Source organism: Protomyctophum bolini, assembly GCF_963924005.1.
Source record: "Protomyctophum bolini genome assembly, chromosome: 3".
Classification (NCBI taxonomy): Eukaryota; Metazoa; Chordata; class Actinopteri; order Myctophiformes; family Myctophidae; genus Protomyctophum; species Protomyctophum bolini.
This window is the reverse complement of record NC_137864.1, coordinates 15686575-15701574: the sequence shown is the minus strand read 5'-3', so window position 1 is coordinate 15701574 and position 15000 is coordinate 15686575. Positions and strand designations below refer to the sequence as shown.

The following is a 15000-nucleotide window of genomic DNA, read 5'->3' as shown; positions in this document are numbered from 1 at the left end:
GAGGGAGAGAAGGGAGGGAGACAGAGAGAGAACAGACTAACCTCTCCACCTCTCCACCTCATTGGTAGCAGCTGCAAACCACACAGAAAGGCAGATGGCGACGAAGAAGAAGAAAGGAAGAGTGTGAGACAGAGAAATGACAAAGAGCACTAGTACAGAGACAGAGAACACAAGAAGGGCTACGTTGGTTAGCAGTTAGCGGTGATTAGCACGGCACAAAAAGCAGACAAACAAGTAAACCCAGGCTAATGTCACAGCCGGAGGAGCGTGCGCTCGTTGCACATTGCATGTTTGGATTGTGTGTCTGTGTGTGTGTGTGTGTGTGTGCTATGTACTGCAGCACGTACGGTGCTAATAAATGTCGTGTATGTATCCGTTTTCTGGTGTATTCTTGTGTGGTCCAGAGGTACTGTACGTCTATTGGTGCGTGGTGTTAGTCCAACATCCCAATAATTCGACACACATGAATCCGACTAAGCAATATTCTGACCGTAGAGCCCCGTATACTAACCCTATCCCCAAACTGCAGAAGCCACGGGTGAGTCTTGGGCGGTTGTGGCTCAGGAGATAGAGCAGGTCGTCCAATGGTCCGTGGGTCGGCGGTTCGAATCCCGGCTCCTCTTGTCTACACTACACTACACTACACTGAACCCTACATTGCCTCCAGTGGTCGTCACCGTTGGTGTGTGAATGTGGGAAGTGAGGACGCTGGCGTCGACTGTTCATTCACCGCTTCACCTCCCAATGTATGAATGAATGGACCATTGAGTAAGCACTCTGTGCATAGAAAACGATATAAAAACTGCAATACATTATAATTATCTTAACCGGCCACATAGTCGGACTAATGGGATGTCAGACTAACGCGGGACCCCCCCTCCTGTGTGTGTGTGTGTGTGTGTGTGTGTGTGTGCGTGCGTGCGTGTTACGGTACCTGTGTACTCTGGCGAACACATGCAGGTGTAGTTGTTGATGCCGTCGATGCATGTGGAGTTGTTCTCGCAGTCGTTGTCTTCACAGTCGTCTACATTGACCTCACACATGTCGCCCTCGAAGCCCTCCGGACACACACACCTGGTGAGACACACGCCGCCGCCACACACACACACACACACACACACACAGCGTTAGCATTGTAGCACACTCCGCATCACACTCCGAATTGCGTGTTAGCGTGTACGTACTATGCGGGGAATAAACGTGGAACCCTTTTTTGTATTGTCTGCGGCAAGATTGCTCGTGAACATTGTCTTGTGTCAGTCTCACGCAAACACATGTACATATAGAGCACAATGACACGGACACACTTCTACTGTACCTACACGCACGCACGCACGCACACACACACACACACAAACACACACAAACACACACACAAACACACACAAACACACACAAACACACACACACACACACACACAAACGCCCGCATACCATCTCATAACAGCAGCGTCAGCTCTGTATTCCCAGTGGAGAGTCATTACTCTGTAAATGCGAACGTGCTTCAACTCTATAACTACTATTCAGGTTTATCACTGCACACGCATGCACGCACACACGCATGCATGCACGCACGCAGTGTATGGGCCTAATAAAGGGCTCTTATGCGGAACGCACTCAGGCAGATTAATATCTCATTATATAGTCAATGACCGCTCTTCACTGTGAATATCTCACCTCCTAGGACAAAGGAAAAGACAGACAGAATGAGGAGAGAGAGGCAGGACATGATCACACAGAGAGAGAGAGAGAGAGAGAGAGAGAGAGAGAGAGAGAGAGAGACACAGGCAGACTGAGAGACCGAGGGTGAGAATGAAACAAAGACAGACGGCGTGAGAGAGAGAGAGAGAGAGAGAGAGATTGTGTGTGAGAGAGAGAGAGCGATAGAGAGAGAGTGATAGGCAGACAGACAGAGAGACAGAGAGAGAGGCAGACAATAAGAGATGGCACATGGTGCTAGTGAGTGCTTGTAATCTACAAGGAGAACGTAGACAGGCATTACGTGGGACTTACTGTACTTATTTGCGTGTGGGTGGCGCGCTATTGCCGACCTACAAGCTCAACATACGTCAACAGTGCACAACTACTGTAGGTATTAATCAGGTCTTAGTGCCACGTCCACAACATTAAGACTAATAATGATAGCGGTTTCGGATGTTATCAGATTATATAATAGCCGTCATCAGCCCTTATGAAGAGCCAGTATTGCTCCATTGCATGGTCTGATAAAGAGTTGGTGATTATCGGTGGAGAACATTGGAAGCGGGTGCTAATGAAGACATGACTATTCTCTGTCTCACAGGCAGGAATTATGCCTGAACTGGACCACTCCTCATTATCAATACATTAATATTGATTGCACGATCTGACTGACAGCCATGATGGATGACATACTGGGTCCACTGAGCTCTCAAGCTCACTGGCTTTTCTGACACGTGAGCCAATCTGATTTACGGTGTACACGGGTAATTGGACAAAGCCTTCCATGATTCACGAACAAAAGCGTTTCAAAGCACAGCATGTGTGTGTGTCTGTTGCATAGTAAGTGTGTGTGTGTGTGTGTGTGTGTGTGTGTGTGTGTGTGTGTGTGTGTGTGTGTTGCTTACCAGAAGTTGCTCTCCTCTCCTTCTTTCAGGTGGCAGGTGCCAGCGTTCTGACAGGGGTTACTGATACAGGCATGGATGGGCTCACTACAGTCCTGACCCTACAGAGAGAGAGAGGAGATTATCATTATCAACTTCAACAAAGCTTTCCTCGAGGATTAGTTTGAATCTATCCGACTTAAAATGTATTGTCTGTCTGTGTGTGTGTGTGTGTGTGTGTGTGTGTGTGTGTGTGTGTACCTTATATCCATAGGGACAGGTGCAGCGGTAGTAGTCTACCGGGTCATTGGTACACGTGCCATCGTTCTTACAAGGGTTCGACAGGCAGGGGTCACATTTCGCCTGGATGGTCACATCCACTGGGCCTGTGTGACACACACACACGCACACACACACACACACACACACACACACACACACACACACACACACACACACACACACACACACACACACACACACACACACACACACACACACACACACACACACACACACACACACACACACACACACACACATTGCATAAATACATTAGAAAAGCCAAATGCATACATAATTAATAAGAAGGAAGGAAAGAATGTGTCTGCGAAAAGCAATCTACTCTGAAATACAGTGAAATTGTTTGTCATTGACACCAAAGGCTAATAATATGCCGTCACTCAACAACAAATACGTAATTTCCACCGAAAAGAATGTTTAAAAAGTGCAAAGCCACCGAGAATGAATAATCCTTTCTTGGTTCCATTCTGTTGCAGTGGTTCATAGCTTTTAGCTACATGGTTTTTATTGATGCCTAATAATAAAGTGAGAAAGATGTCATACCAAATTCTAATTTAAGATGTTGTGGATGTTCCCAAAAATAATTTCTTTAGTTTTGTGTTTCTTTTACAGAGTGGTTCCCAAAGTGGGGTCCGGGGACCACCAGGGGTCCTTGATGGGGTCCTCAGCTAAATGATACTTTGGAACCAAATGGACCCTTATGGGTCTGTAACTCTGAGAGTGTGAGAGTTAAATTAACATAGAATTTTACAATATAAATTGGGGGTCCCAGAGATAGAATTTAACGTCATTAAATGGGGGTCTGTAAACTAATGCATGTCAAACTGCATGGGGGTACTTGAAATTAAACGGGTTGAGAATCATTGCTAGAGCCGTAAAAATCTTCTCTCATGGGGGTCTCTGGCACATCATTTCAAAAGGGGTCTGCAGGCTAATTATTTGTCAATTTGGGGGTCCTTGACATGAAAAGGTTTGGGAACCACTGTTTTACAGTGCCTGGACATTGGACAAAAAGAACACATTCAGTTTAGCATTCAGGAGCAACACGGTCAGGTTCACAATACCAGGAGACTGTCAGGTTCACAATACCAGGAGACTGTCAGGTTCACAATACCAGGAGACTGTCAGGTTCACAATACCAGGAGACTGTCAGGTTCACAATACCAGGAGACTGTCAGGTTCACAATACCAGGAGACTGTCAGGTTCACAATACCAGGAGACTGTCAGGTTCACAATACCAGGAGACTGTCAGGTTCACAATACCAGGAGACTGTCAGGTTCACAAATCACAATACCAGGAGACTGTCAGGTTCACAATACCAGGAGACTGTCAGGTTCACAATACCAGGAGACTGTCAGGTTCACAATACCAGGAGACTGTCAGGTTCACAATACCAAGAGACTGTCAGGTTCACAATACCAGGAGACTGTCAGGTTCACAATATCAGGAGACTGTCAGGTTCACAGTACCAGGAGACTGTCAGGTTCACAATACCAGGAGACTGTCAGGTTCACAATACCAGGAGACTGTCAGGTTCACAAATCACAATACCAGGAGACTGTCAGGTTCACAATACCAGGAGACTGTCAGGTTCACAATACCAGGAGACTGTCAGGTTCACAATACCAGGAGACTGTCAGGTTCACAATACCAGGAGACTGTCAGGTTCACAATACCAGGAGACTGTCAGGTTCACAATACCAGGAGACTGTCAGGTTCACAATACCAGGAGACTGTCAGGTTCACAATACCAGGAGACTGTCAGGTTCACAAATCACAATACCAGGAGACTGTCAGGTTCACAAATCACAATACCAGGAGACTGTCAGGTTCACAGTATACGATGAGTTCATACCAGCAGCGGAAGTCCACTTCCAACGTTCTGAGAAAGTGATAAAGTTCAATGTATTGTCTATGGCGATTCCCCCACAGTGACAGAAGTCTGTCGCAGACAGTGTGACGAGACTAAGTGGCAGCCGACCAACCAGAGGGGTTCTGAAATAGGAGCGCACTAGGAGGTTCTCAACCAGTGGGCCGCGAGGGAATTGCAAGCGGGCCCCCAAATATTTGTCAAAATACTAGGACATTAGTGCTGCTGGCGTGAACTCAGTGTGACACTGTCTGTCAGGGGGAGGACATCAGGACCCACAGGGAAGGAAACAAGGTGCATTCTGGTCCAGGGCAAAAGGTTCAACGAGGATCTGGGGAGGGCACTAATCACTGAGGTTTTTGGAGTATACCGGAATGTGATTGGCTACTGTACCTGGCACCAGAAAACCACACCGCCCCAGGACTTCTACAACGCATCCGTTAGATCAACGTAAAAATACATACAGCACATAAAGCATTTCTTTAATGATAGCTATAGCCAGATAATAGTGGATTATATATTTGTTATATGTTATTTAGGACTCCTCAGCAGAGTGTGTGTATTGGTCGATGGTGCTACAATAGGAACAACAAAAACAACGTGTGGGTGTGCGCATGTGTGTGTGTGTGTGTGTGTGTGTGTGTGTGTGTGAGTTTGAGTGTGTGCATATTTGCGTGTGTGCGTGAGTGAGTGAATGTACAACATCAGTGTGCGTGACTATTGTGTATTCATGTATAAGACCTTGCAAAGGCCAACATATGTCATTTATGTGTCTATATGTTATGTAGACAGCAGATGCCAGGTCATTATTGATCGATTGATTGTTTATAGTTTCAATACAGATATTCTACTGTGACGGATGAGAGGTGTAGTTTAATAAGATGGCTTATTAAACCAAGCCATCTAGACGGCTATTTCTATGCATTTGATGTATTACCATGTGACATGTGTTGTTCTTGCTTACTGTAAATCACTCTGGACCCATTTTGGGCGGGAACCCCTTTTGGTGTTTCAAACATTATGTTATAATTTTGCTATTGAAAAATAGCAGATCTACAAGCTCATAGCGCACCACCGAGTGGCGCGCTATGAACTTATGAACTATGAATAGGTCTGCTATTTTTGAAAAATCGTAAAAATGTGCCTCAAATCTAAATTTCGACATCAGGCCTGAATGGGTTAAGAGCGTCCTCAAAATGGCCTAAATTGTAAATTGCCGTACAGTACGGTTCTGTGCCGGGTGTACTGTACACGCTACCTGAGCAGGTGAACTTCTTGGACGGCGTGGTGAGCAGCAGTTTGTCCGTCATGTCTCCGGGGCCGGCGCAGCGGGCGATGCCCGGCTCCTTGTAGCCGCTCTTCACCCAGTCAGACAGCCACTGCATCTGGCAGTCGCAGTACAGCGGGTTGGCCCCCAGGGCGCTGCATGAGAGGGAGACGGATGGGAAAACAACGGCCAATGAGTTCAACACATGGATTAAAACAAGATAAAATCTCACGACTGAACAATGTCCTAATGTTGTAATTTGTGAAACGGGGTGAAAGGAGCCACCACACACTAGCGCCGTGTGTCCTACACACTTAATATATAATAATATAATAATAATGTCAAAGTTGAAGAAGTTGCAGGAGTTAACGATTGAGGTTCATTAGGGTTTTCTGGAAGACTGAAATAACTAATAACCGAAAATAGGCTATCTACAAGCTTATCTGTAAGCTTGTAGATAGCGACTGAGAAGAAGTAGAAAGCTTGTAGATAGCGACTGAGAACTTTAATCAAAGTTCAACAGAAGAGATACAGTACATCCAGGGCTGTCACCAATTACTCATGTAAGATTCTCTCTTAGTTGCGTTTTTGGCACAGAACGTCAAAATATATACATATACATTTTTGCCTCGTAATGAAAAATGCTCAGGGCAGACAAATAACTGAAAAATACAAAGAAATTGCTGACATATTCATTAATCTTATACTACAAATAAATGCGGAATTAGCTGATCTACAAACGTGTCATGACGCGTTGCATGCCATTTAAATGGATGACATTACATACATTATAAATGAATCAAAATAGGTAAAAATATGGTGAGATACAGAAGGAAAAAAGAGGTGTCGCAGACTCAAAGTTCAGACACAAATCTTCAAATCTAATGTGTGTGTCGGAACTTTGTGTGTACAACATCCCTATTTTTAATGTATTAACATTATATAGAAAACCTGCTGAGTGAGTAGAGCCAGTGGGCGAGGCAGTACTGTAAGATCTGGAGTGTTCATTTAAAAAACAGACCCCAGTGGACCCATACTGTACGTCAAAAGGAATTATCTAGATGTACAGTATTACTCATGCTGTGAAGAAGATCTTTGATCTCAGTGCGATGCAAACTCCTGAGAGCTGATTTAACTCTAAGTGCTATATCTTGCGCCTTACCCATTATCACTAAACTTATTTGCCATTTTTTTACTATTGTGAAAAACATTATAAAATAGTTCAAATAGCAAGTTTTAAAATGTTTTTCAAGATACAGACAAATCTCCCTGAATAGACTTTTGCTTCATTGTCATGATAATGTGCTTCCTACTGCTATTCTAGAAAGACACTTCTATCACAAAATATAAAAGAAACACGGACCAAATGGTGATGTGATTCTAGCCTGCACTGCCTTGCTTTCTCTCACGTACGTACGTACACGCTCGCGCGCGCGCGTGCGTGTGTGCGTGCGTGCGTGTGTGTGCCACTCACAGGTGGGAGAGGGCTGATAGGTCTTTGAAAGCTCCCTCTGGTATCACAGATATATCGTTACCATGGAGAGATCTGAGGAGAGAGCGAGAGAAAAACAGAAGATAAAAAGATGAGAAAGACAGGAGGCTTAGGCAGCAAACGCTAATGCAACATCAACATCAGCTGGTTTATTCAGATAAGTCTGGTTCATTCAAAGGGCCATGCACAAACCCCTAGGATGATTTTTGTAGTTTGTTTTTCGGTTCAGGTTAGGAAGTACAGCAAGTTATAAACATGACAGGCTAGTAACGATGTGGTTGCAACTAATAACATGTATAATGGGTGCATAAACGCCCAGAGCCATGGGGAGGAGCACGCCACAGTAGTCAACAGTACATGTATTATTAATTCGCACCAGCATTGTGCAGCCAAATGTAGCGTTAAACTGGAACTGGAAAATAATGCACACACTCAGCCTATAAGTAAGAGTTGTGTTCCATTACTGTCAGTAACCAAGGTATGTTATACCGCTGAACTACTGAACTAGCCTGTTCCGTAGCAACCGTCAAGCTTTATTTAGCTGTGTGTAGACCACTGTTTCCCAAACAGTGGGTCGCAGTGGCTTTTATGGGTCCCTTTATTTTTGGTTTCCTACATTTAGATTTTAATTATTATTTCAAAACATATTATTTCAGAATAATGATAATTGCCCCGGGCAAACGTCTAATTTCTCTTTTCGGGTCTTGAGCTAAAAGGTTTTGTGAGCCTCTGGTGCAGACCAGGTACTGTACATACAGTATTGCACCCAAACACCTCGGGGAAGGATGTGTGGTGTCCCTCAATAGTCCATCTCTCTGTACTCTTTATAATAAAAACATCCAGATGAGTGAACTGCCTCATCTGCTTTACAAGGTTTTTTCAGAGAAATGGAGCACATTTCAGCATCTCTTCCAGACGTTCGTCATCCTCATCACTCATCAGTAAACTGTGTACAGCTTTACCCTTAGTTCTGGCCATTCAATCAATCATCTTTTAACCAAACATTTTTGCATTATCAAAATAAGAGGACAAAGAGGTTTTGTTCCCACTATAACATTTGCAGTCCGAGTGTTGTATTGTGGCTTTTGGATCGCATCCTCCTGACACCACTGTATTATCTAGGCTATATTAATGAAATCATTGAAATGTGGTTCCATCAGATACGACAGTGCCAAGATGGCTGTAGTATTCAATAATTAGACCGATTTCAATGCATATGTCACTTGTTTCAACAAACACACGTGGTGTTCTATCATCAGGAGTAGGCAATGTAACGATATATCGTATATCGCGATATATCGATATTATATCCCGACGGTATGTATCCACTTTTGCAATGTAGTTAAATCAAAATTCTGAAAAAAGCTTGGGGGGGAGATACATTTGTCATTTGTCTGGAAAATAATTGTGTTGAAAATATCATGAAAAATCGTATCGTGAGTTGAGTGTAGTGTTACATGCCTAATCAGGAGGATTAGGTACAGTATAACTAACCAGGCCGTCTCAGGTACAGTATTAACAACGTTAATGGCATGCCTTCCTGTCCATACAGACATACAGTATACTCACAGTAGACGCAGTGACTTGAGTCCATCAAAGGCCCTCACCGGTATACAGCGGAGACGGTTGTAGCTCAGGATTCTTCACACACACACAGATTAAATTGGGATAAATTATGGATGAATTAATATTTCCAAATGCAGCCAGGCTTTTCAGAACACAGTGATGTTTTTAGTTTATTGAACACTAATAAGTGGTAGTTGAACACTGCGCCAACAAAATGCACACACAACCATCCTAATGTAATACACACTCGCACACGCACATGCGCGCGCGCGCACACACACACACACACACACACACACACACACACACACACACACACACACACACACACACACGCATACACACACACACACACACACACACACACACACACACACACACACACACACACACACACACACACACACACACACACACACACACACACACACACACACACACTAACACACACACACACACACACACACACACACATGACTAATGTAAAGGCGCACTCACAGGGTAAGTAGCTCGGACATGTTACTCAGGCTGTTGTTGGACAACGTGCTGATCTGGTTGTTACTCAAATCACTGCAAAAAGGAGATCACAACAAACAACATAAAACACACACACAGGTGTGTGTGTGTGCGTGCGTGCGTGCGTGCATGCGTGCGTGTGCTTGGCTCTACGTGGGCGGGACTTACATGAGTGTCAAGTGCTTGTAATCGGAGAGGTCCACAGGCACCTGAGTGAAGTGGTTACCATCCAGATACCTAGAGGTAGACAGACAGACAGACAGACAGACAGACAGACAGACAGACAGACAGACAGACAGACAGACAGACAGACAGACAGACAGACAGACAGACAGACAGACAGACAGACAGACAGACAGACAGACAGACAGACAGACAGACAGACAGACAGACAGACAGACAGACAGACATGGGCGATATGGTTATGAGAGGTTCATTACATTGTACATGCAAAGAGACAGATAATGTGGAGGATGGGAGGAGAATTGGAAAATAGAGAGAGAGAGATATCAAGTTATTTCACCATGTAGGAAATACCTCATCTCCAGCAGTGCGAACAGTCATTACTGTTGGAGCCATAATAAACACTGCAGTTTAATATCCCCACAGGCATCCTAATGTACTCCGTCGCACGCACGCATGCACGCACGCATGCACGCACGCATGCATGCATGCACGCACGCACGCATGCACGCACGCACGCATACACACACACACACACATTGCACACTTCTGACATCCTTTGATACATTGCTGTTGTGGCGTGACAGTATTCCATTAATTCAGAGTCACAATTAAGTCTTTATTAATACCGGAGAACCGGGTTCTCGTGTTCCCCCCACAGGAGGAAATTGCAAATGATCTAAAATAATATCTTCCCTATCGAATGACATACATTTTCGGGCTAATTCGTTTCTTGATTACAAGGGAAAAGCGTGTGTGTGTGTGTGTGTGTGTGTGTGCGTGCGCGCATGCGTGTTTGTTTGTGTGTGCGCGCAAATGAGCTGGCATCTGTTTCTGGTATCAAATCCCTCACACATGCAATATGTGCTGCAGCTAAAACTCATTTGAGCTGCTGATGCGTGTTTCTTCAAATATATTCAACTCTCAACACAGATCTGGCCTGAATCTAAGACAGGCGGTACCACCCAAAATATAGATTAAAGAAAAATCCAACGTCATGACTTATTTTTATTCTCGAGAGAGCATCCTTAACTTTAACATTTTTGCTGAGATGGCAAACATGGTGCCACAGTGCTTGTCATTGAGCTCACTACCCATCGCCCCCCCCACATACTTATATTGTTCCATTAATAGTGCAGGAGTTTATTAACATTCACGAGGAGGTGGAGAGGCGCTAAGCTAACTCTGCCAGCTGGAAGACGCTTCATGCTTCACATTATTTTGTTTCACAACATAGTTCCATTTTGGACCTCCATCTGGGATCTCTAGAAAAATACTTTTGGCATCTGCCACTTTAACTCATTCAGTGCCACCTGGTGGACACCAGTTTTGGCCCTCGTTGCCACCGAAGCCCATTATAAATAAAAGAAAGAAAATGTAATTATATTGTGCATGTAATGTGCATATCATCACCTGTACACCAGATTAGAGGAATTTTCGAAAATATGGATTCATAAAAAAAGGCGCCATCGGCACTCTGTCCAGCACTGAAACCGACAATCCAATACTTTGTTTTCAAGAGTGTTGCGCACAAACATCAGTTGCATTACAAAGTTATACAAAACAAAAAAACGTAGCAATTCAGACAGACAGACAGACAGACAGACAGACAGACAGACAGACAGAGGTACGTACAGCTCGGTGGTCTCCTTGGGCAGGCCTTTAGGCAGGGTGGTGAGGCCCTTGTTGCTGCAGCGGACCACCGTGTCCAGACACGAACACTCTGCCGGGCACCGCAGCACCGGAGAGCAGCTGTTGTCATCATTACCTGCACGGAGATGGAGAGAGAGGGAGGGAGGGAGAGGGAGAGAGGTCAACAAAGTGAACACTGCTCTCTGTGCACTCATAATATACAGCCGCCCACTGAGGACTATATGCTGTGTTCCTTTGGTAAACCCCAGCAGCAGCAATGGCACTGTCAAAAACCACAGCAAACATCTGCCAGCCACGGAGGCAGACGGCGGTTTGGCGGTATACAAAATGCTAACGCGGCTAACTAACCGTCGTCGCAGGCAAAGTCCTGGACGGCCACGTCCTGGATGGGGATCTCCTTCAGGAAGTAAGGACTCTGGCAGCGCGGGTTGCCCGTGACGATGCGCTTCCTCCGCAGCCAATCGCCGAGCCAGGCCAGGTGGCAGTTACAGTTGAACGGGTTGGCCAGCAGGTTGCTATAAGGAGCAGAGACATGTGTAGACATTAGACCAGCAGGTTGCTATAAGGAGCAGAGACATGTGTAGACATTAGACCAGCAGGTTGCTATAAGGAGCAGAGACATGTGTAGACATTAGACCAGCAGGTTGCTATAAGGAGCAGAGACATGTGTAGACATTAGACCAGCAGGTTGCTATAAGGAGCAGAGACATGTGTAGACATTAGACCAGCGGTCCCCAAACCTTATTGGCCATGCACCCCCGGGCCCCTGTTTCCTCCTCACCTATGGCTGACGCACCCCCCCCAACACTAGGACTCGTTGCATTTGGCCGAAAATGATACAATTTTAAAAATGATTATGGCAAATAATCACAGAATGTCTGTGAGACATGCAGCTGCATTATGGTGTTGACATGATGTACTCACAGTGTTGACAGGGAGTGCAGCGTGTCGAAGGCTCCCGGGCTCATGGAGGTGATCTGGTTGTCGTAGAGAGACAACAGACGGACCGAGCTCAACCCCACGAAACTGTCGTTACTCACACAGCTGAGACGATTACTCCTCAGCATCCTACATCACACACACAAACACACGCACGCACGCACGCGCACACACACACACACACACACACACACACACACACACACACACACACACACACACGTTATATGCTACATGTTCATGTAGTCAATTTACAAGTGTGTGAGTGTAAATGCATAGGAAACGTGTGTGTGTGTGTGTGTGTGTGTGTGTGTGTGTGTGCACACACGTGTGAGTGAGTGTGTGACAGTGTGTATCATTGCCACAATGTTTATGTATGAACGCATATTTGCATGCTGCATAGTGCATACATAATTGTCCGAATAATGTGAATGCAATTATGCATACATGTGTTGATTGGGTGCGTGCGTGCGTGCGTGTGTGTGTGTGTGTGTGTGGGTGTGCGTGTTTGTGTGTTTGTGTGTGTGTGTGTGGGTGTGCGTGTTTGTGTGTGTGGGTGTGTGTGTGTGTGTGTGTGCGTGTTTGTGTGTGCGTGTGCGTGTGCGTGGGTGCGTGGGTGTGTGTGTGTGTGTGTGTGTGTGTGTGTGTGTGCGCTCACAGTGTCCGGAGGCCGCCCAGTCCCTTGAGCATGCGGTGGTGCACGTTCTCCAGCCTGTTGGAGGTCAGAATGAGCTCGTTGACCCCCGTGGCCCCTTCAAACGTCCCCTCCTCGATGTCACTGATGCGGTTGTTGCTCAGGTTACTGTGTGTGTGTGTGGCAGGGGGGGGGGGTAGAGAAGGAGGCAAGGAGAGAATTAGCCCTTCACTAAGTCCCTCCCCAACCTGTCCTTGTCCAATAGGAACGTTAGCAGCGAAGAAAGCTTGACCTGCATAGCAACCGTTGCTAATTTGGATTGGCATTGGACAATCGCTTCTTGGGGTGGGATTTAGTGAAGGGCCAGATTCTACAAATGTCTTTTAAATCCTGACAGTTTTCTGCAAAATCCATATCGGTCACTATTTCATGTCAAGGACCGCAAAAATGATATGTAAATGACCGCCGACCCCCATCTGAAAATAGGTTGTTCCACAAACGGTCAGGCCTCTTGTTGGGGTGGGGGGCACTGGGGAGGATCTATTGTACCTCCACATGCGTTACGCCCTCCCTAGTGAGACCCTTCACTGTCAGGTGAAAAGAAGATGGTGGCTTTAGGCCCGGGTATCGGAGGATCTTCATCCTCCCAATGACATATTGTGGGGGTTAGCAAAGTACTCATAGAGAGGCTGGGGAATTGGGAATTGGCTTACTTATCAAATTGGGACATGAAGGGCAGATTTTAATTTTATTCTTTTTTGTCTGGGAGAGGCATGTGTTGCTCAACAACATAGTCTTTTCATTATTTGAGATCTCAGAGATTTCTGTTATTGAACATTTTTAATAAAAAGATTTAGAGAATAAAATAATATATTGTAGAGCACATGAGAGAAAGATTGAAAACAAGTGTATTCAATTGTGTGAAAGGATGGTCTGCCATGTTTAGTTCCCATGAATACGTCCGTGCTTGACGTTACTGCTGAACCATTTTCCACAGTGTAGTTTATTTGGAAGCCACTGGATTCCAAGTACGGTGTGAAAATCAACCTCGCTGATATTTGAAACGTGCTTGAGAAACAGTAGGTAATCCCGCACTCTAAATTGTGTGGGTATTGTCTTTTTGTGGATAACTTATGTCATTAATGAATAATGAATTGCATTTTTATAGCGATTTTCCAAGTACTCAAAGCGCGTTACAATGGTCCATTCATTCATATAGGGAGGAGCGAACAGTCGACACCACATCAATGGTGGCAAGCTAGCACCGACCGACTCATTGGAGGCATTGTGGGGTTCAGTGTCTTGCCCAAGGACACTTCGACGATGTGGACAGGGGGAGCCAGGGATTCAAACCTCCAACCCACGGATCATTGGACGACCTGCTCTACCTCCTGAGCCACAGCCGCCCTGACTTAATGACTTGAAACAGTTTGCGAAGTACCGCTGTACGGTTTAAGTGCTACTGTATATACACTGTATGACAACTTACATCTTTCTCAGGTGAGGTAGCTTCTTGAAGATTCCTGTAGCTTCCAGCACTGTGAACTCATTGTTGTTCAGTCGCCTGGGAACACGGACGAGAGACACAGACACAGAGAGGAGAGCAACAAAAGAGAGGGAGAGAGAGAGAGAGAGAGGGGTTGAGAACGAAGACTTTCATGGCAAGTGAGTGAAAGACACCAGACCGACGCGTGTATTCATGCAGCATTTAAAAGAAAATCACACTTGTGTGAAGTGAGGGGCGCTCTTGTCTTATATCATCGTACATCATCATACAGACATACATAATCACATCACACACTCAGCCAATCAAATGGGTTACACACAGACAGACACACAAAGCTATGGGCATAGGAGGGGCTTGACGTACAGTTCGGCGGTGTACTGGGGGAGGTGTTCTGGGATCTTGTTGAGTTTCTGGTTGGAGCAGTCGACGGTGGTGCCCTCGCAGCGGCACTTCTCGGGACACGCCAGGTCGGCGAAGCAGTCGCCT

General features: G+C 45.5%; 1 protein-coding gene across 1 annotated transcript in view; it reads right to left on the bottom strand.

The window, feature by feature from the left end:
- The window catches only part of slit2 (slit homolog 2), a gene marked incomplete at its 5' end in the record, with an annotated part of 46378 nt that overhangs the window by 17086 nt on the left and 14292 nt on the right, over positions 1-15000 (bottom strand). The window contains 14 exon segments of the mRNA XM_080758917.1: positions 935-1074; positions 2607-2704; positions 2844-2968; positions 6016-6179; positions 7499-7570; positions 9086-9157; positions 9581-9652; positions 9767-9835; positions 11417-11549; positions 11783-11949; positions 12359-12502; positions 13032-13175; positions 14497-14571; positions 14878-15000. The exon segment at positions 14878-15000 is cut by the window's right edge and continues 28 nt beyond it. Of these exon segments, the coding sequence (XP_080615043.1) occupies positions 935-1074; positions 2607-2704; positions 2844-2968; positions 6016-6179; positions 7499-7570; positions 9086-9157; positions 9581-9652; positions 9767-9835; positions 11417-11549; positions 11783-11949; positions 12359-12502; positions 13032-13175; positions 14497-14571; positions 14878-15000 (1598 nt within the window).